Genomic DNA, 20,700 nt, shown 5'->3' with positions numbered 1-20,700 from the left:
CCCCTTGTAATGGTGTGTTCCACCCGGGGAAAAAGTCTCCGACTGTCTACTCTTATCTATTCCCCTGATCATCTTGTAAACCTCTATCAAGTCGCTCCTCATCCTTCTCCGTTCTAATGAGAAAAAGGCCAAGCACCCTCAACCTTTCCTCGTAAGATCTACTCTCCATGCCAGGCAACATCCTGGTAAATCTCCTTTGCATCTTTTCCAAAGCTTCCACATCCTTCCTAAAACGAGGCGACCAGAACATGCACACAGTACTCCAAATGTGGCCGTACCAAGGTTTTGTACAGCTGCATCATCACCTCATGGCTCTTAAATTCAATCCCTCTGCTAATGAACGCTAGCACACTATAGGCCTTCTTCACAGCTCTATCCATTTGAGTGGCAACTTTCAAAGATCTATGAACATATACCCCAAGATCTCTCTGCTCCTCCACATTGCCAAGAACCCTACCTTTAACCCTGTATTCCACATTCATATTTGTCCTTCCAAAATGGAAGGACAACACACTTGTCAGGGTTAAACTCCATCTGCCACTTCTCAGCCCAGCTCTGCATCCTATCTATGTCTCTTTGCAGCCGACAACAGCCCTCCTCACTATCCACAACTCCACCAATCTTCGTATCATCTGCAAATTTACTGACCCACCCTTCAACTCCCTCATCCAAGTCATTAATGAAAATCACAAACAGCAGAGGACCCAGAACTGATCCCTGCAGTACACCATTGGTAACTGGGCTCCAGGCTGAATATTTGCCATCCACCACCACTCTCTGACTTTTATCGGTTAGCCAGTTTGTTATCCAACTGGCCAAATTTTCCACTCTCCCATGCCTCCTTACTTCTGCATAAACCTACAATGGGGAACCTTATCAAATGCCTTACTAAAATCCATGTACACTACATCCACTGCTTTACCTTCATCCACATGCTTGGTCACCTCCTCAAAGAAGTCAGTAAGACTTGTGAGGCAAGACCTACCCCTCACAAATCCGTGCTGACTATCCCTAATCAAGCAGTGTCTTTCCAGATGCTCAGAAATCCTATCTCTCAGTACCCTTTCCATTAATTTGCCGACCACCGAAGTAAGACTAACTGGCCTGTAATTCCTAGGGTTATCCCTATTCCCTTTTTTGAACAGGTGCACGACATTCGCCACTCTCCAAACCCCTGGTACCACCCCTGTTGACAGTGAGGACGAAAAGATCATTGCCAACGGCTCTGCAATTTCATCTCTTGCCTCCCATAGAATCCTTGGATATATTCCGTCAGGCCCGGGAGACTTGTCTATCTTCAAGTTTTTCAAAATGCCCAACACATCTTCCTTCCTGACAAGTATCTCCTCGAGCCTACCAGTCTGTTTCACACTGTCCTCTCCAACAATATGGCCCCTCCCTTAATTGGAAAAAAAAGATAATTGGATACTCTAAATTTATTTTTAAAAAATAACTCAAACCATCAAGTCCCGGTAGTATCCGAGTAAATCTTTTCTGCACTCTTTCTAGTTTAATAATATCCTTTCTATAATAGGGTGAGCAGAACTGTACAAGTGTATTCCAAGTGTGGCCTTAGTAATATCTTGTACAACTTCAACAAGACGTTCCAACCCCAGTATTCAATGTTCTGACCAATGAAACCAAGCATGCCGAATGCCTTCTTCGCCTCCCTTAGCCATGTTTCAGTATTAGCCATAATATCCCAGTCCCATGTACCCATCCATGCCCTGAGTTCATCTGCCTTGCCCGCCAGGCCTCTTGCATTGAAATAAATGCAGTTTAATCTGGACTTCCCTTGCTCTCTGCCCTGCTTTCTCAGACCTACTGTCCGTTCATGTTTTGTACATTCTTCCTGTGTTTTATTTCTCTTAGTCTCTGTGTACTATGGCCCTTTTTGATTTTGGTTGCTCTGCCTTTCACTTTTCCCCTTACTGCCTTTTGTTTCTGTCCCCACTTTACTTTCCTCTGACTTCCTGCATCGGTTCCCATTCCCCTGCCACATTTGGTGGATGGATGGTGCAGTGAACTAGAATAATGTTCCTAACCTTTTTAGTTAACATGCTTTGATTAGTGCCAGACCAATGACATGCAAGTTTCCTGTTAATTGACTCTAAGGGTCCCAAGTGAAGTGCATTTGTGAAAGGTCTTCTCTTTTGAAAGAAAATGTTTCCATCTCTCGACCTTTTGTGGTATATCACACACTACTGCAGTCAAGGTGTTAGCAATCTGCAATCTGTAACTACCTGCTCATGACGTAATCTGATTATTATTCAAAGCTTCATCTCCATGACTATAACTTAAAACTCAACATTAATGAAGCAGATGCAAACGCACACTCCTCTACTAGGTAATTAGGTTTATTTTTGCTACTAATCTATTGATTTGAGCAGTCTCAACCCTCTTCCTATTCAGCATGAGCCCTGGACACAACATGCATAAAGTGACAAACTTCATAAAGGGTTATTCAGAGTGACTGTTATGTAAAAATTCAAAGAAAAACTGTCCTTCTGAAATTAGGGTCACGGCACAGTACTGAGCAAAGTAGAGGGGGTTTTACTCTGCAATTAGCCATACTGTGCCAACCTAGGGAGCACATAATAGTTGGAAGATTCCAAACTAAAACTGACAACTTTGTGAGACCAAGTATAATACCAAACATTGCAACTTTTAAAAAGAGGTATTTACTGATTCTACAATGCATCGCAATGGACAGAATTCTTTGTAAACCTGGAAGAAACTGCATCATAGTTTAGGGGGCAGCAGGGTAGCATGGTGGTTAGCATAAATGCTTCACAGCTCCAGGGTCCCAGGTTCGATTCCCGGCTGGGTCACTGTCTGTGTGGAGTCTGCACGTCCTCCCCCTGTGTGCGTGGGTTTCCTCCGGGTGCTCCGGTTTCCTCCCACAGTCCAAAGATGTGCGGGTTAGGTGGATTGGCCATGCTAAATTGCCCGTAGTGTCCTAATAAAAGTAAGGTTAAGGGGGGGGTTGTTGGGTTACGGGTATAGGGTGGATACGTGGGTTTGAGTAGGGTGATCATGGCTCGGCACAACATTGAGGGCCGAAGGGCCTGTTCTGTGCTGTACTGTTCTATGTTCTATAGTGGTGTAGTCCGCTCTACTAGGTTATTAACTTTGATATTGGAAACACAGAAGAGACTCTAACATAAAAAAATTAAAAGTACCAACTTCTACAATTTGCTTTGCCAGAGTACTTAATTTTGCAAATCATTTTCTAAGGAATAAAAGGAACACGAAGAGTGGTTTCATCGACCGGTACAGAAATGTCCTGGTTGATAAACTTTAACTTTGTAATTCATTTGATTTGCTAGGAACATCCTGCAGAATGCGTACAGTAACTGTAAGCAGTGTATTCAGCAGCTTTTCTAATTCTCAGAGTAGTGGAGAGGGGGCTAAACTTACACGGAAAATGACAAGTGCACTCAGAATTGTGACTGCTGTGAACATGATCGCAGGGAACAGCATTACCACTCCAGCACCAACATTAACGGAGAAGAAACCTATGGCAGCTATCCAGCCACTGAAATAAAAAAGAAATATGGTTAGCATGTTATACATAATGATTTGTAAAGTTGGCACAGTACTCATTGCTGATTTAAAAACCCCATTTTTTCCAGAATGTTTTCTTTTTATTAATTCCAGAAACTGGGAGACAATCATAGAATCCCTACAGTGCAGGAGGCCATTCGGCCCATCGAGTCTGCATGGGCCCTCTAAAAGAGCACGCTACCAGGCCCAATTCCTCACTATCGACATAACCCCACCTAGGGGCAATTTATCATGGCCAATCCACCTAACCTGCACATCTTTGGACTGTGGAAGGAAACCGAAGAACCCGGAGGAAACCCACGCACACACTGGGAGAAAGTGCAAACTCCAAACAGACGGTTACCAGAGGTCAGAATCAAGCCCGGGTCTCTGGCACTGTGAGGCAACAGTGCAAACCACAGTACCACCGTGGCACCCCAATCTTAAATAAACTTCATAGAAGGAGATTTTGCTTCCTAATAGTTAATTGAATAAATTACTTTGCATTCACACTTTCAGGTCCTCAAGAATTCACTTCACTGCCAATGAAGTACTTTTGAAGCATCATCACGGTTACAACATGTGAAAAAGCATCAACTAATAACTACAAACAGTCCCGCAAACAGCAATTAAATAATCAGATCATCTGTTATAGGAAGAAACATAGGAACAGGAGGCCATTCAGCCCCTCAAGCCTGTCCCACTCTGCCATTCAATGAGATCATGATGTGAACCAACTCCATATACCCACTTTGGTCCATTTCCCTCAGTATCTTTGCCTAACAAAAATCTGTCAATCTCAGATTTAAAATTAAGAACTGTTCCAGCTTCAGCTGTTGTGTGTGGGAGAGAGTTCCAAACCTCTACCACCCTTTGAGTGAAGAAGTTCTTCCCAACATCTCTCCTGAATGTTCTAGCCCTAATGTTTGGACTATACCCCCTAGTTTTAGAATCTCCTACCAGTGGAAACAGTACATCTTTTATCTATCCTGTCTTTCCCTTTTAATATCTTGAATACTGTTATGGTATCCTGGGCAGGTACACGTTCAATTTCATCCCCACAGACCCCTGAGTCCCAACTTGTGTGAATGAACCAATAATTTGTATCTTTTCCTGAGATCTTCGACTCTCCACTGCTCCAATAACTTACAGGCACCAGATTTGTATGTAAAACATTTTTTTAAACTGTTTATTTATAATAAGAGAAGAGATAAACATGTAATGAAAATAATAGAACAATGGTCTACTAATCTGACTATTCCCCAAACCCCGTCCCACCCTCCACCCAGACACATACATGGCAGACACACAGTGGAGAGGATAGGAAAAAAAACAGGGATTAAAAGGGCTGAGATGAATCGTTGCTGCCGAGGTCGTCTTTCTAGTCGGCGATCTTGAAATCATTGGTTGGTTTGGACCAAATTGACACTCAGTCTCACCAAGATATTAGCGGAATTCTCTACCTGAGAGTTTACAGCGAGTTCACCATCTACTCTGCCTTTCAGATGCTCGTCTGGTCCTTGTGCAGGGGTTCCAGTGGTGGTATAGAGAGAGAGAGAAAAACGAGCCTGGACTTCAGGACTCTTTTTATAACATTGTCTATGAGTCTCTTGTTTCTGTCAGCAATCTTCCTCCGACCCGCCTTCATCACTGCCTCGCCTGTCCTTTAAAAGTCGATTGCCTCCGTCGGGGTATTGAAATGGTACTCCTTAGGGCAGCATGGTGGCGCAGTGGTTAGCATGGCTCCCTCACAATGCCAAGGTCCCAGGTTCGATCTCAGCTCTGGGTCCTTCTTCGTGAGGGGTTTGCACATTCTCCCCGTGTTTGCATGGGTTTTGGCCCCACAAACCAAAGATGTGCAGAGTACGTGGATTAGCCACACTAAATTGCCCCTTCATTGGAAAATATGAATTGGGTACTCTAAATTTATTTTTAAAAATAAATAATACTCCTTGCTCTGGCGCATGACACAGAGTCTGGCCGGGAATAGCATGCTGAGTCACACCCCACTTTTATAAAGTGCCGACTTTGCCTGATTAAACTCGGCCCTTTTTTTTGCCCCAATGTCCTAATAAATACGGATTCTATGTCCTTCCCATGTGCTCGCTTTCATCTGTCTCGCCCACCGCAGGATCCTCTCACGGTCCTGGTATCGGTGCAGCTTCACAATGATCGCTCTCGGCTGCTTCCCCACCTTGGGCTTTGGTCTGAGCGGCCTGTTGAGTTGTGGGGGGATGGGGGAAGCTGCCCCTCTCGACTAGGTTGCCCAGCATTTGGGCGATATAGGCCCTCGATGCCTTCCGGCAGGCCCACAATCCCCACGTTCTACTGTTGGGACCTATTTTCCTGGTCCTCGACCTTCCCCTTCAAGCTTCCCTGGGCTGCCACCAACTTTTTCACCTCTGCCTCCAGAGCGACAATCCTGTCACTCTGGTCTATCAAAGCTCACTTGAGGTCTTGAATTGTCCTCTCCTGCGCCCCCACATTCTTTCCCAGACCGTTGATTGTCCTATATATGGAGACCATCGCCTCCGTCACCACCACCCTTTACCTGGTTCTCGATTCTAATCGCCTCCTTCATGGCAACGAGCTCCTTCTTTAGGAAGGTCCTCCCATCCGTCTCCTGGTGGCGAGAGGGAGACTGATGCTCGAGTTGACGTTTTCCCTCTCTCTTGGGCGCCGGAGCCTCCTCACCTCGTGGGTCAGCCGGTTTGTCTACTCGTTGTTCATGGCCGTTTCCGCCACTTCTGCCATCTCTTCGGCTACTTGAGCTCCCATTCGCTGGCATTCTTTCCCCCGTTGTTCCTTTTCCTCAGTTGGGGTTGTTTAGTTATTGATTTTTCGGGCAACATTTGTCCATAAGTATCTTTTTTGGTTCTGGTTGGGAGGAGAGCCACCTGATGTGGGTCCACTCAGCACATCACCGCCACCGGAAGTCTCTATCCTTCCTACGTTGTGGTGTCCAAAACTGCTCAGAGTGACTCCAAGCGAGGTCTGACCAAGGTTTTGTATAGTTGCAACATAACCAGTCTGTTTATATTCCAATCCTTCAGATATAAAGGCTAGCATTCCATTAGCCTTTTTGATTATTTTCTGCACTTGATCCTGGCATTTTAAGTATCTATGTACTCGAACCACAAATCTCCTTGGCCATCCACTGTGCCTAAACTCGTTCCATTTAGAAAGTACTCCGCTCTTTCCTTTTTTGGTCCAAAATGGATAACCTCACACTTGCTTACATTAAATTCCATCTGACACTTTTTTGCCCATTCACCTAGTCTGTCAATATGTCCTTGCAATTTTATGCCATCATCTAGACTGTCTACGATGCCACCTAACTTTGCATCAACCGTAAATGTAGATATATGACTTTCTATGTCATCATCCAAGTCATTAATAAATAATGTGAACAATTGAGGCCATAACACAGATCCCTGTTGGATGCCACTAATCACCCCCTGCCAATTGGATTAATTACCCATTATCCCTACCCTCTGTCCGCATTGAAGGATGAATATTGACAAGGACAACAGTGCAACTTCCCTGCTCCGCTGTGAACAGCACATGGGAATTTTTGCATCCCAGACTGGCCCTCAGTTTCTTGTCTGATTGAAAGATGTGCCTCCAAACGATATTGCGCAGAAGTGTCAACTGAAATGATGTGTTCAGTCCCTGGAGTAGAGCTTGAAAATGCTACCTTCTGATTCAGTGTTGCCAATGAACCCAGGCTGACACTAATTGAAATATTACGACATTTAATTATCTTTGACTAAACCTTGATATTCCTTTATCTTAGAGTAGGATTTCCTGTGACACACTTCACTGCTGCGCTATCTCGTATCAGTATGTTTCAGTGGGTTTGATTATATATTTGTTTTGTTAATTTTCTATAATAATTTATTTAAATGTGCTTACTTACAATCTCCTTTAATGACTTCTGGTAAATGTTTTGCTGATCTGTTTACACTTGTATCAGTATCTATTTCTTCAGACAGGTTTACATTTGGTCATTGTTAGACATTCTTTTCTAGCCACAATATTACCGAATATAAACAGACCAAACAATAGTTGTTTGCAGCCTCTGACAGCAAGTGAAGACTTCACAACAAACTGCACTTGAAAGTTTTATTTTAAATTATCTGTTAAGGATAAACAAGATTATTAATTTTAACTACTAGAGATTTTGGTTATGTGATTTTGCCATCTTGTGGCAGGTATAGCACAGGGGCTGGTTTAGCACAGGGCTAAATCGCTGGCTTTGAAAGCAGACCAAGGCAGGCCAGCAGAACGGCTCAATTCCCGTACCAGCCTCCCTGAACAGGCGCCGGAATGTGGCGATTAGGGGCGCTTCACAGTAACTTCATTTGAAGCCTACTTGTGACAATAAGCGATTTTCATTTCATTTTCAGGTATGTAGTACTACATTAACACAACTCAAATGCTAGGCCATACGATACCAGTGGAAAAAGGTAAAGCAAAGTGATATAAATTGGGAAGGGTCTCCAATTATGCTTTCTCCATATTCGTAGGACTCACCAGGCTCCCCATCCTTTGAATCCAATTGCTTGTAGAGCTGCCAAAACAACCTGGGCAGCAAAAACGAAGAAAAATGCCATGAAGTTAAAAGAGCTATCAGATCTGTTGGAGGGAAAAAAAATAAAAAATACAACCTTGAAATATAAGCCAAGGGTCATCAGATTAGATTACTCAACATCCTTTATGTCTTCCATCACAAGTATTTACCTAAATGCTTTATAAATTGGACGAAGCCAGCAGACGTATGAACAGGGGCTGAAAAGAATTAGCCAAAGTATTGCCAGGCCAAAGTTGATAGCGCCACCTCCTGCTATTAGCCAAGCTAAGCAGCCTATTAAATTCACTGCTAGGGTAATGCTGTAAACTGAACACAAAGAAAAACTCAGTTAGGATATCACTGTGATCTGTAATCATTGTATATTATTACATAATTTTTTTAAAAAGAAACTTGTTGAGAAAGCCACAACTGAAAATAACCTAATAACCAAATTTGCAGCTTTGCCTAGGAAGCAAACCCCTCCGCTTTACGCTAATCTGCTCTTGCACTCTGCTTTTTGCTTGCCGAATATTGCACTCCCATTTGGGCTCGTCCGCCATACACTAATCTGGCTCATACTCAACTGCGCACTACTACACAAGCACACTACTTATATCCCATCAACCAGAATTCGACCGGCCACATTATATATTCAAACTGGATAGGGACGTGTCCTAAATCGTCAGCTACGTGGGCCTTGACACCAAACATCTGGCAAACAATGAGTTGTACTCAATAATTAAACTGGTAGTCTAGACTTTGCATGTCAGTGATGACAATTGTTCTATAATGGTTGGAAGTAACTGCTAAATCTATAAACTGCAGAGCCTGCAGACATTAAACGTCAACAATTGTGCAAGTGTCTCAGTTTTTGGTTCAGATTAATTGGTTCTACGCAAAATGGCTATTGTGTGTTGCTAATCTACTTGTTCAAAGTACACACACCCTTTTGATTGAAGAAAACAACACGGGCGGTATTCTCTGCTCCCGCTAAAAATCGGGATGGCCGTCGTGAAATCGGCCGAGCTTCACGACAGCCTCGGGGCCCGCTCCTCGCACCTAATTCACCCCCACCCAGGGGGCTAGGAGTGGGCCCCCGTTGTTCCTGGCCGCGACCTCGTCGCACCGGAAATGACGCGGAAACGGCGCTTTTCTGATGTCATCCGCGCATGCGCGGGTTGCCGGTTCCAACCCGCGCATGCGCGGGTGACATCAGCACGCAGACGGCACGAACCCGCGCATGCGCGGTGCCGTCTTTCTCCTCCGCCGACCGGCAAGACGTGGCAGCTTGATCTTGCCGGGTGGCGGAGGGGAAAGAGTGCGTCCATTTTGGACGCTGGCCCGACGATCGGTGGACACCAATCGCGGGCCTGTCCCCTCCCGAGCACAGTCGCGGTGCTCCCGTCCAAATCAGGCCCCTAGATTTTTTTTTTTTTTAAATTTAGATTACCCAATTATTTTTTCCAATTAAGGGGCAATTTAGCATGGCCAATCCACCTACTCTGCACATTTTTGGGTTGTGGGGGTGAAACCCACGCAGACACGGGGAGAATGTGCAAACTCCACACGGACAGTGACCCAGAGCCGGGATCGAACCTGGGACCTCAGCGCCGTGAGGCGGTTGTGCTAACCACTAGGCCACCGTGCTGCCCTTCAGGCCCCTAGATGACCCAAACGGGCATCTGGCGCCCGTTTCACGAATGCAGCGACCAGGTGTGGTTGCTGCCTTGGTGAAACGGGCGTGAAGGGCTGGCCGCTCGGCCCATCGGGCTCAGAGAATCGCCGTGAAAAACGGCGAGCGGCGATTTTTCTGAGGGGGGAGAATCCCGCCCCACATGTTTGACAATTTAGAAAAAACATTTTGTCATTTGGTAGTGCTGAACTAGAGTATGGCTGAAGAAAGAGACATGCTTTTGAAACTTTTCATCCTGTATTCATCAGGACAAATAAGCACTGCGAGTGCTGCTTGGTGAAACAAGGGTGGTTTTGGAGTTGGATGAAGTGGGGAGAAGGTGAAGCTAAAAATACTAACTGCAGAGCTCAGTCTCAGTCCAGGCAGAAGCAGAGCACAGCTAAGCTTCATAAATACCAAGGGGGAGCGAGAGAACAGATGATTAATCCTCCCATCCTGCGTGAGACACAGCCAGAGTGAGGGTGGGTATTGGGAATTTGGAACAGAGTGGGCAAAAGGTGCTTTCCACTTTTTTTCTTTGCTTTGTAATCTTCAGAGAGGTATCTTGCCCTGCTTCAGCAATAGAGGCTACAAGAGAGAGAGCTGGCTAGTAAGCAGTGGGTAATGTCAGCTAAGTATTTACTACTATTATCATTTATAGTTTGAAATGTCTTAGAGCGGTTACTGGATATTCTGGAGGGTGAGGCTAAACAGTGGTTTATAATTGGTAAGGGCGATATTTAGTAGTAACAAGAACCATGAAAGAAGCACCCGAGAGAATTGGATATAATCTGATATCAAGCACCTTGCAGAAGTTTTAATGGGGTATGTCATGGCAGGAGAGTGGTTTGCTCCTCGTCCTTCATGTAGGAATCCAGGAATATTTCCAGTGCCCGGGTGAGAATGTGTGCAGGAAGCATCTCTAGTTGTAGCTCCTGGGAGCCCAGGTTTCGGAGCTGGAGCAGCGACTGGGACACTGTGCAACATCCACGAGGTGGAGAGTATCGTGGATAGCATGTATAGAGATGGTCACACCACAGGCTCAGACTACACAGGCAGGAAGGGAATGAGTGACCACCAGGCAGAGCATAAGAGCTGGGCAGGTAGTGCAGGAATCTCCTGTGGCCATTCCCTTGCAAAACAGATATACCGCTTTAAATACTGTGGAGAGGAATGACCTCTCAGGGGAAAGCAGCAACAGCCAAATTTGTTACACCACAGCTGGTTCTGCCGCAGAGGAAAGGAGTAAAGGTGTGAGAATGCAATAGCTATAGGGTATTCGATTGTAAGGAGCATAGATTGGCGTTTCTGTGGCCGCACAAGAGACTCCTGGATGATATGTTGCCTCCCTAGTGCGAGGGTCAAGGATGTCTTAGAGCGGTTACAGGATATTCTGGAGGGTGAGGCTAAACAGTCAGTGGTCGTGGTACACATGGATACAAACAAACAGGTAATAAAAGGGATGAGGTCCTAAAAGCAGAATATACGGAGTTAGGAAGAAAGTTGAGAAGTCAGACCGCAAAGGTAGCAAACTCAGAATTAGTACCAGAGCCACATGCTAGTCAGAGTAGAAATAGCAGGAGGATATATCAGATGAATACGTGGCTGAAGAGATGGTGTGAAGGGGAGGGCTTCAGTTTCCTGGGGCATTGGGACCGGTATTTGCTAGAGTGGCTGGGGAGTGTTTAAATTAAAATGGCAGGGGGATGGGAACCTATGCAAGGAGTCAGAGGAGGGGAATCAAAGAGAAAATCAAAAAACAGAAAGGGAATAAGAAAAGTGAAGAGCAGAGAAACCAAGTGCCAGATTCAAACAGGGCCACAGCGAAGGATAGTGGGAACGGGACAAGTTATGTTATAAAGATCAGCCTCAAAGGCTTTGTGCCTCAATGCGCAGAGCATTCACAATAAAGTGGATGAAATAATTGAGTAAATAGATGTAAACAGGAATGATATAGTCGGGATTACAGAGACATGGCTGCAAGGTGACCAGAGGTGGCAACTGAACACTATGGGGTATTGAGTATTTAGGAAGGACTGACAAAAAGGGAAAGGAGGTGGAAATACATAGCTGGTTAGAAGAGGACATTAATGCTATAGAGAGGAAAGATATTAGCTCCAACAACGTAGAATCTGTATGGGCAGAGAAACACTAAGGGGCAAAAAACCTTAGTGGGGGTTGTATATAGACCCCCAAATTATAGTGGTGATGTTGGGAATGATATTCAACAAGAGATTAGAGATGCATGCGATAAAGGAACATCAGTAATCTGCATATAGATTGGATAAATCAAATTAGTCACAATACTGTACAGGAGGAATTCCTGGAATGCATATGGGATGATTTTCACAGTTTAGGAGGCCATTCGGTCCATCGAGTCTGTACCGACCCTCTGAAAGAGCACCCTACTTTAGCCCACTCCCCCATAACCCCACCTGACCTACATATCGTTCAACACTAGAGAAACACTAAGGGGCAAAAAACCTTAGTGGGGGTTGTATATAGACCCCCAAATTATAGTGGTGATGTTGGGAATGATATTCAACAAGAAATTAGAGATGCATGCGATAAAGGAACATCAGTAATCTGCATATAGATTGGATAAATCAAATTAGTCACAATACTGTACAGGAGGAATTCCTGGAATGCATATGGGATGATTTTCACAGTTTAGGAGGCCATTCGGTCCATCGAGTCTGTACCGACCCTCTGAAAGAGCACCCTACTTTAGCCCACTCCCCCATAACCCCACCTGACCTACATATCGTTCAACACTACGGGGCAATTTAGCATGACCAATCCACCTAACCTACACACCTTTGGACTGTGGGAGGAAACCCACGCAGACATGGGGAGAATGTACAAACTCCACATAGACACAGCTGGAATTGAACCTAGATCCCTGGTTTTGTGAGGCAGCAGTGCTAACAACTGTGCCGCCCTCTTGGCCAATATGGTGAGGAACCATCTAGAGAACAGACCATCCTAGACTGGGTACTATGTAATGAGAATGGAATTATTGGCAATCTAGTTGTGCGAGACCCCTTTGGCGACCACAATATGACAAGAATTTTTCATCAAGCTGGAGAGTGACGTAGTTGTTTCTAAGTCTAGGGTCCTGAATCTTAATAAAGGAAAGCAAGGTGATGAGGCGTGAGTTGGCTATGATCGATTGGGAAACGTTAGCTAACGGGCAGCACGGTGACATAGTGATTAGCATTCTGCCTCACAGTTCCATGGTTCCAGATTCAATTCTGGCCTTGGATGACTGTGTGGAGTTTGTGTCACAGGAGCCTCTTCACTAAAGTGCCATTCTGAAGTGAGTGTCTCTGGGATGGTGGACGGTGTTGGAAACAGCTGTGACAGAAAATCAGTGTCATCCTCCGACCCGAGCTCCGGGGTGTCCTGAGTCTCAGGTGGGGGGCTCAGCTGTCCGGGAGGCACCGGCTGTGGCACTGGCAGGGGGGCAGGGGACACCGGATGGACCCTGTGTTCCACGTGGCGCTAGCCCATTGGTGGTACCCTGCACCGATTTTTCTGTCATAAAAGTCCACACATGCTCCGCTGGCATCAACTCTTAGTTTCTGAAACTGAGAATCCAGCCCCATATCCCTATGCATGCGTGTAATTACTCCTGGTGCGAAGTATCCTTTATTCACAGCCTTACACATTAAATAAAATATTGGGGTTTCTGTCTGGTATCCTGTTAACTGTTGGGTCTGGTCTGGTATCATAATATTGTTGCTAGGTCTAAATCCTGAAACTCCCTCCCTAATAGCACAGTGGGGGTATCTACACCTATGGACTGCAGGGGTTCAAGGCAGCAGCTCACCACCACCTTCTCAAGGGCAATTAGGAATGGGCAACCAATGTTGACCTAGCCAGCGATGCCAAAATCCCACAAAATAAATAAAAATTACAATCCACTTGTCAACCAATTGTCTCTTGCAGTATAAATTGTTGTTCCCTTTATAATTGGTATTTATTCAGTTTATAAATTTAGAGTACTCAATTTTTTTTCTCCAATTAAGGGGCAGACATGGGGAGAATGTGCAAACTCCACACGGAGAGTGACCCAGCGCCGGGATCGAACCTGGGTCCTCAGCGCTGTAGTCCTAGTGCTAACCACTGCGCAACATGCCGCCCTCATGTGCAACTGTTCTGATGAGTGGAAGACAAAAAGCTTTGACAGCATGTCTCTTATTTCAACTATATTAAAAAATACTTTATTCCCTCAAGTAAGGTTCTTTTCGATTAAGCCACTCTTGTGACTTTAATAAGGACATGAAAGGATCTTCATGCACCCAGGAATAGTTCATCATGGAAAGGGGAGCAAGTATGCAAATTTGAACTGTTTGAACAGTTACTCTGAAGCTGCTAGACCTCAAACATCATGCTACAAAAAGGGCATGTAAATTTCATCCAGTTAGAATTACACTATCCTAATCCTGTTTTATACAAGGCTGGACTGGGTCAACAGCATTATCAGACCAGGAGAGGGAGTCCTCAATCTAGCATCTCCAGACAAGGAGTAAAATTGATGTTTTGCCCAAGTACAAAATTCAAATCAAAAACAGAAAATACTGGACAATCTCAGGAGGTATAACAGCATCTGTGCAGAGATAAGGGAGCTAACGTTTCCAGTCTGGATGACTCTTTGTCAAAGCTGGTGCTGTCAGACCTTCTGGGATTCTCCAGTATTTTCTGGTTTTGTTTCAGATTCCAGCATTCGCAGTAATTTGCTTTTACAAAATTCAAATCTTGTGTTTTGAACAAAAATAATTTCCTTTTCTTGAAAACTTTGGAAAGAGGAAGAATGGCACAGGTCTTTCAAAAGCTTGCCACAGATTGTATTCAATATATCCAAAAGTGAACAAAAGACCACCAGTAAAACTTTCAATCTATCCTCGAAACAGATATTTATCCAATAAAACAGAAAAAGACAATCGGGACGCCAATAAATTTAAAGACTTCCATAACATATACTAAACGGGTCAACAAACAAGTCTTTATAGGGTGAACTTGGAAATAAAAAAAGAGGCAATCACACTGCTGGGAATATACTTCAGGCCCCCAAATTGTGAAAGGGAGGTAGAAGATCAAATATGTAGGCAAATTTCTGCTTGTAAGAACAAGCGGGCAATAATAGTAGGAGACTTTAACAACCCCAATATCAACTGGGAATCAAACAATATAAGGGGAACTGAGGGAGAAAAATTCATGCAGTGCCCAGGAACTTTTTTTCTCCCAATTAGTAACAAACCCAACGAGAGGAGATGCAATTCTGGACCTCATCTGTGGAAAAAAGGGCAAGTGGGTGAAGTGACAGTTGGTGACCATATCGGGGATAATGATCACAATTCAGTATTACCATGGAAACGGACAGAGATAAAGCAGGAGTAAAGATTTTGAATGTAGAAATGAGAAGGGACTTGGCTGAAGTGGACTGGCCAGCACTGATAGAGGGTAAATCAATAGAGGGGTTGTTTAGCACAGGGCTAAATCGCTGGCTTTGAAAGTAGACCAAGGCAGGCCAGCAGCACGGTTCAATTCCCGTACCAGCCACCCCGAACAGGCGCCGGAATGTGGCGACTAGGGGCTTTTCACAATACCTTCATTTGAAGCCTACTTGTGACAATAAGCGATTTTCATAAATCAGTGGAAAACCAGTGAGAATCACGAAAAGGAAGGAACTTAAATGTACAAAGTAGGCATGTCCCCTCCAAAAACAAGAGTGATACTGCCAAATCTAGACCCCTCTAATTGTCTAGAGGAATATAGGAGAAGATCAAACAGAACAAGAAAGTGTACAAGAGGCATAAAGATCTAAGCACTGCAGATAGCCTAGACAAGTATAGAAAGTGCAGGGGACAAAGTCAAAAAGGAAATAAGAAAATCAAAGAGAGGGCATGAAAAAAGATTAGCAAGTAAAGTTAAAGAAAACCAAAGATGTTTTACCAATATATTAATGGTAAAAGTTTAGTTAAGAAAAAAGTGGGACCTATCAGAGATGAAAAGGGGAGGTTCTGTGTAGATGCAGAGGCTGTGGGAAGGGTTTTAAATTAATATTTTGTCTCTGTTTACAAAGGAAATGGATGATGCAGATATAGTCGTCCAGTAGGAACACTGAGTTACTGGATGGGATAATCATAAAGAGAGAGGAGGTACTCAAAGAATAGAAATCCTTGAAAGTGGATAAGCCGCCAGTGCCAGATGGATGGTTTCCGAGGCCTCTGAAGTAGGTCAGGGAAGTGATAGCAGATGCTCGGAGGATGATTTTCCAATCCTCAGTAGACACAGGGGAGGTACCAGAGGACTGGAAAAATGCAAACGTGGTTCCATTGTTTAAAAAGGGATCGAAGCAAATGCCAAACCATTATAGGCCAGTTAGTCTTATGTCAGTGGTGGGCAAATTGGTAGAAGCAATCCTGAGATACTATTAATTGTCATATAGAAAGGCATGGACTAGACAGGGATAGTCAGAATGGATATGTTAAAGGAAGGTCTTGCCTCACAAATTTGATCGAATTCTTTGAGGAAGTGACAAGGGTTGATGAAGGTAGTGCAGTGGATGTGGTGTACATGGATTTCAGCAAGGCATTTGACAAAGTTCCACATGGCAGATTGGCCAAGATGGTGAAAGGCCATGGGATACAGGGCAATGTGCAAACTGGATTAAAAGCTGGCTTAGTAAAAGGAAACAAAGGGCAATGATCGATGGCTGCTGTTGCAATTGTAAAGTTGTTTCAAGTGGTGTTCCACAGGGCTCGATGTTGGGACCCTTACTGTTAGAACATAGAACAGTACAGCACAGAACAGGCCCTTCGGCCCTCAATGTTGTGCCGAGCAATGATCACCCTACTCAAACTCACGTATCCACCCTATACCCGTATACCCTATACCCGTAACCCAACAACCCCACCCCCCCCCCCCCCCCCCCAACCTTACTTTTTTTTTACACTACGGGCAATTTAGCATGGCCAATCCACCTAACCCGCACATCTTTGGACTGTGGGAGGAAACCGGAGCACCCGGAGGAAACCCACGCACACACAGGGAGGACGTGCAGACTCCGCACAGACAGTGACCCAGCCGGGAATCGAACCTGGGACCCTGGAGCTGTGAAGCATTTATGCTAACCACCATGCTACCGTGCTGCCCCTTACTACCATGCTGCCCCTGTTATATGTTAACGATTTGGAAGCGAACATGGGAAGCATAATTGGTAAATTTGCAGACAACACAAAGATTGGCCAAGTGGTGGACAGTGTGGAAGTTAGCCATAATCACCAGAATGATATAGATGGGATGGTGGAGTGGGCGATAAAGTGGCAGACGGAATTCAACACAGAAGTGTGAGGTCATGTATTTAGGGAGGTCGAACAGTTATAGGGAGGGCACAATAAATAGGAATATCATAAAGGTCCCTAAAGACAGCAGTTCAAGTAGACAACGGTTGTTAGGAAAGCATATGAAATGCTCTCCTTCACTGGCAGAGGTATAGAATATAAAAGTAAGGATATAAAGTTTAAATTGTGTAAAACACTGGTGAGGCCACAACTGGAATATTTTGTGCAGTTTTGGTCGCCACATTACAGGAAGGATGTTATTGCTCTGAAGAGAGAGAGCAGAGGAGGTTTACAAGAATGTTGTCAGGGCTGGAAAAGTGTGGCCAAGAGGAGAGATTGGATAGGTTGGGGTTATTTTCCTTGGAACAAAGGAGGCTACTGGTGACTTAATTGAGGTGGACAAAGTTATGAGGGGAAGAGATAGTGGACAGAACAAAATTGTCTCCCTTGGAGGAGAATTCTAGAACCAGGGGTCATAGATTCAAGATAACACGAGGGGACATAGCTTTAAATTGAGGGGTGATAGATATAGGACAGATGTCAGAGGCAGTTTCTTTACTCAGAGAGTAGTAGGGGTGTGGAACGCCCTGCCTGCAATAGTAGTAGACTCGCCAACTTTAAGGGCATTTAAGTGGTCACTGGATAGACATATGGATGAAAATGGAATAGTGTAGGTCAGATAGGCTTCAGATGGTTTCACAGGTCGGCGCAACATCGAGGGCCGAAGGGCCCATACTGCGCTGTAGTGTTCTATGTTCTATAAGTGGCAGGAGGAGTAGAGGGGACATGAAGAAAATCTTTTTTATGTAGTGGGAGTCTGGAATTCGCTGCCTGAGTTGGTGGTGGAGGTAGAGACTCTGAACTCTTTTAAAGGTTCCTGAATCTGCACCTTAAGTGCTGTAAGCTACAGGGCTATGGACCGGGAGAAGGAAAGGGATTAGAAAGGGCACCTGGGTGTCCACCGGCTGGCATGGATAAGATGGGCCGAATGGCCTCCTTCTGTGCTCTAACTTTTCTATGGTCTGTAACATTTACACTGCACAAGGGCCATTTATGTAGCTTAGGTACCCACTAATCAGGATCCAGATGGAATTTCATATGACATGCTCTCAAATGAATTTACGACATCAATAAAGGTAGCTCACTGGGAAGACCGGGTATCTGAAATAGGCTGGTAAGCTCAAAATTAAATTTAACAATTATGTTGCGATACTGAAAATTCTCATCCCTGCTTTAAAATATATGCATGGCTGCACCCTCTTCCCATCGCTGTAACCTCTTTGAGCAGCACAGTTGCACGGTGTTTAGCACTGTTGCCTCACAGGTCCAGTGAACCGGGTTCAACTTGGGTGACTGTCTGTGTGGAGTTTGCACTTTCTCCCCGTGTCTGTGTGGGTTTCCTCCGGGTGCTCGGTATAGGGTGGATACGTGGGTTTGAGTAGGGTGATCATGGCTCGGCACAACATTGAGGGCCGAAGGGCCTGTTCTGTGCTGTACTGTTCTATGTTCTATGTGCAGGTTAGGTGGATTGACCATGATAAATTTCCTTTAGTGTCCAAAAGGTTAGGTGAGGTTATTAGGTTATGGGGATAGGGTGGAGGCGTGGGCTTAAGTAGGTGGTTTTCAAGGGCCAGTGTAGACTCGATGGGCCAAATGGCCTCCTTCTGCACTGTAAATTCCATGATTCTATGAGCCTTACAATTCTATAAGATATTTACGTTCTGCCAATTCTGGCCTCTTGCACATCCCTATTTTAGTTGTTCCAACATCGGTAGATGTGCTTACAGCTGTCTGGGCCCTAAGCTCAGATTCCCTTCCATAAGTTCTCCACCTTGCAACTTTTAATAAGTTCCTCAAAATCTGCCGCTTTAACCATCTCCCCTATTATCTCCTTATGCGGCTTGTCGTCAAACTTAGTGAAGCACTGTAGGACACTTTACTACATTAACGGCACTATAGAAATGCAACGTTCTACTCCAATTCGTATCTCCCTCCTCTGCAAGAACATAGAACATTACAGCGCAGTACAGGCCCTTCAACCCTTGATGTTGCACCGACCTGTGAAACCACTATAAAGCCCATCTACACTATTCCCTTATCATCCATATGTTTATCCAATGACCATTTAAATGCCCTTAATGTTGGCGAGTCCACTACTGTTGCAGGCAGGGCATTCCACGCCCTTACTACTCTCCGAGTAAAGAACCAATCTCTGACATCTGTCCTATAACTATCTCCCCTCAAATTAAAGCTATGTCCCCTCGTGCTAGACATCACCCATCCTTCTACGCCCTCCTCCAGGTCATTTATAAAAATGACAAACAGCAGTGGCCCCAAAACAGATCCTTGTGGTACACCACTAGTAACTGAACTCCAGGCTGAACATTTCCCATCAACCACCACCCTCTGTCTTCTTCCAGCTAGCCAATTTCTGATCCAAACTGCTAAATCACCCTGAATCCCATGCCTCCGTATTTTCAGCAATAGCCTACCATGGGGAACCTTATCAAACGCTTTACTGAAATCCATATACACCACATCAACTGCTTTACCCTCGTCCACTTGTTTGGTCACCTTCTCAAAGAACTCAATAAGGTTTGTGAGGCATGACCTACCCTTCACAAGAGCTTCTTGGCTATCGCTAATCAAATTATTCCTTTCTAGATGATTATAAATCCTATCTCTTATAAACTTTTCCAAGACTTTGCCCATAACAGAAGTAAGGCTCACTGGTCTATAATCCCCTTCTTGAACAAGGGGACAACATTTGCTATCCTCCAGTCTTCTGGCACTATTCCTGTAGACAATGATGACATAAAAGATCAAAGCCAAAGGCTCAGCAATCTCTTCCCTAGCTTCCCAGAGTCTCCTAGGATAAATCCAAGGAGCTACTCCGTTACTAAAAACAAGTCTTCTGCAAGGCAAACCAGGAATCCCATGGGTTGTCACACAAATGGCCTGGATGCCAATCATCAGACACGTTAATCAGGAACAGAAGAGTGCTGATAAAATAATAGATATTTTTCTTTCCCCTCCCCTCTTTTGTTCCTGCTAAACATCAAATTAACAAGGTTAAAGATAAGAAAAATGAATACACTCTGATATTGAAAGTGACTGTAGATAAAAGCATATATGAAAAGGAACCCAGCAAAAAACTTTATTCACTGCATTAGTTACATATGCCATCCTTGGAAAATATCATCCAGTTTTAAAAACAAAATAGCTCAACTTACAGATCCATAAATGGTAGATTCGCTTTACAAGAAGGCAGTGGTCTGCTGGGATCTCCTCTTCAAAATTTTGATAGAAGCAAGGCTTCAAAGGAATAAACTTTGGTAGTGGGGGAAAATTATTTGTTTTTTCTGAAAAAAAAGATAGTTGATCATGTGACAGTTACAAGTGCATTTACCTTCACAATTTATCATTGAGCATTAGACCATGTTGTGTCACCACAGCCTGCATATTTTTGTTTGTGTCAAACTACTGCTCAACATGACAGCCTTTTGCACAAGCTGTTCTTCAGCTCTTAACCTCCTGAGCACTCACTCTAAATTGACTGC

At 44.4% G+C, this 20,700-nt stretch overlaps 1 protein-coding gene across 5 annotated transcripts in view; it reads right to left on the bottom strand.

The window, feature by feature from the left end:
• Positions 1-20,700, bottom strand: part of LOC119953301 (secretory carrier-associated membrane protein 4-like) — a 49,953-nt gene that overhangs the window by 2,135 nt on the left and 27,118 nt on the right. For all 5 annotated transcript variants that reach the window (XM_038777428.1, XM_038777429.1, XM_038777430.1 and 2 more), the window contains 4 exons: positions 20,374-20,502; positions 8,290-8,446; positions 8,083-8,184; positions 3,421-3,538 (listed from right to left, as the gene is read on the bottom strand). In XM_038777428.1, the coding sequence (XP_038633356.1) occupies positions 3,421-3,538; positions 8,083-8,184; positions 8,290-8,446; positions 20,374-20,502 (506 nt within the window). The remainder of the gene's footprint in view (positions 1-3,420; positions 3,539-8,082; positions 8,185-8,289; positions 8,447-20,373; positions 20,503-20,700) is intronic.

Source organism: Scyliorhinus canicula, chromosome 18, assembly GCF_902713615.1.
Source record: "Scyliorhinus canicula chromosome 18, sScyCan1.1, whole genome shotgun sequence".
Taxonomy (NCBI): domain Eukaryota; kingdom Metazoa; phylum Chordata; class Chondrichthyes; order Carcharhiniformes; family Scyliorhinidae; genus Scyliorhinus; species Scyliorhinus canicula.
Note: the sequence above shows the minus strand (reverse complement) of the source record. Positions and strands in the feature narration are given on the sequence as shown.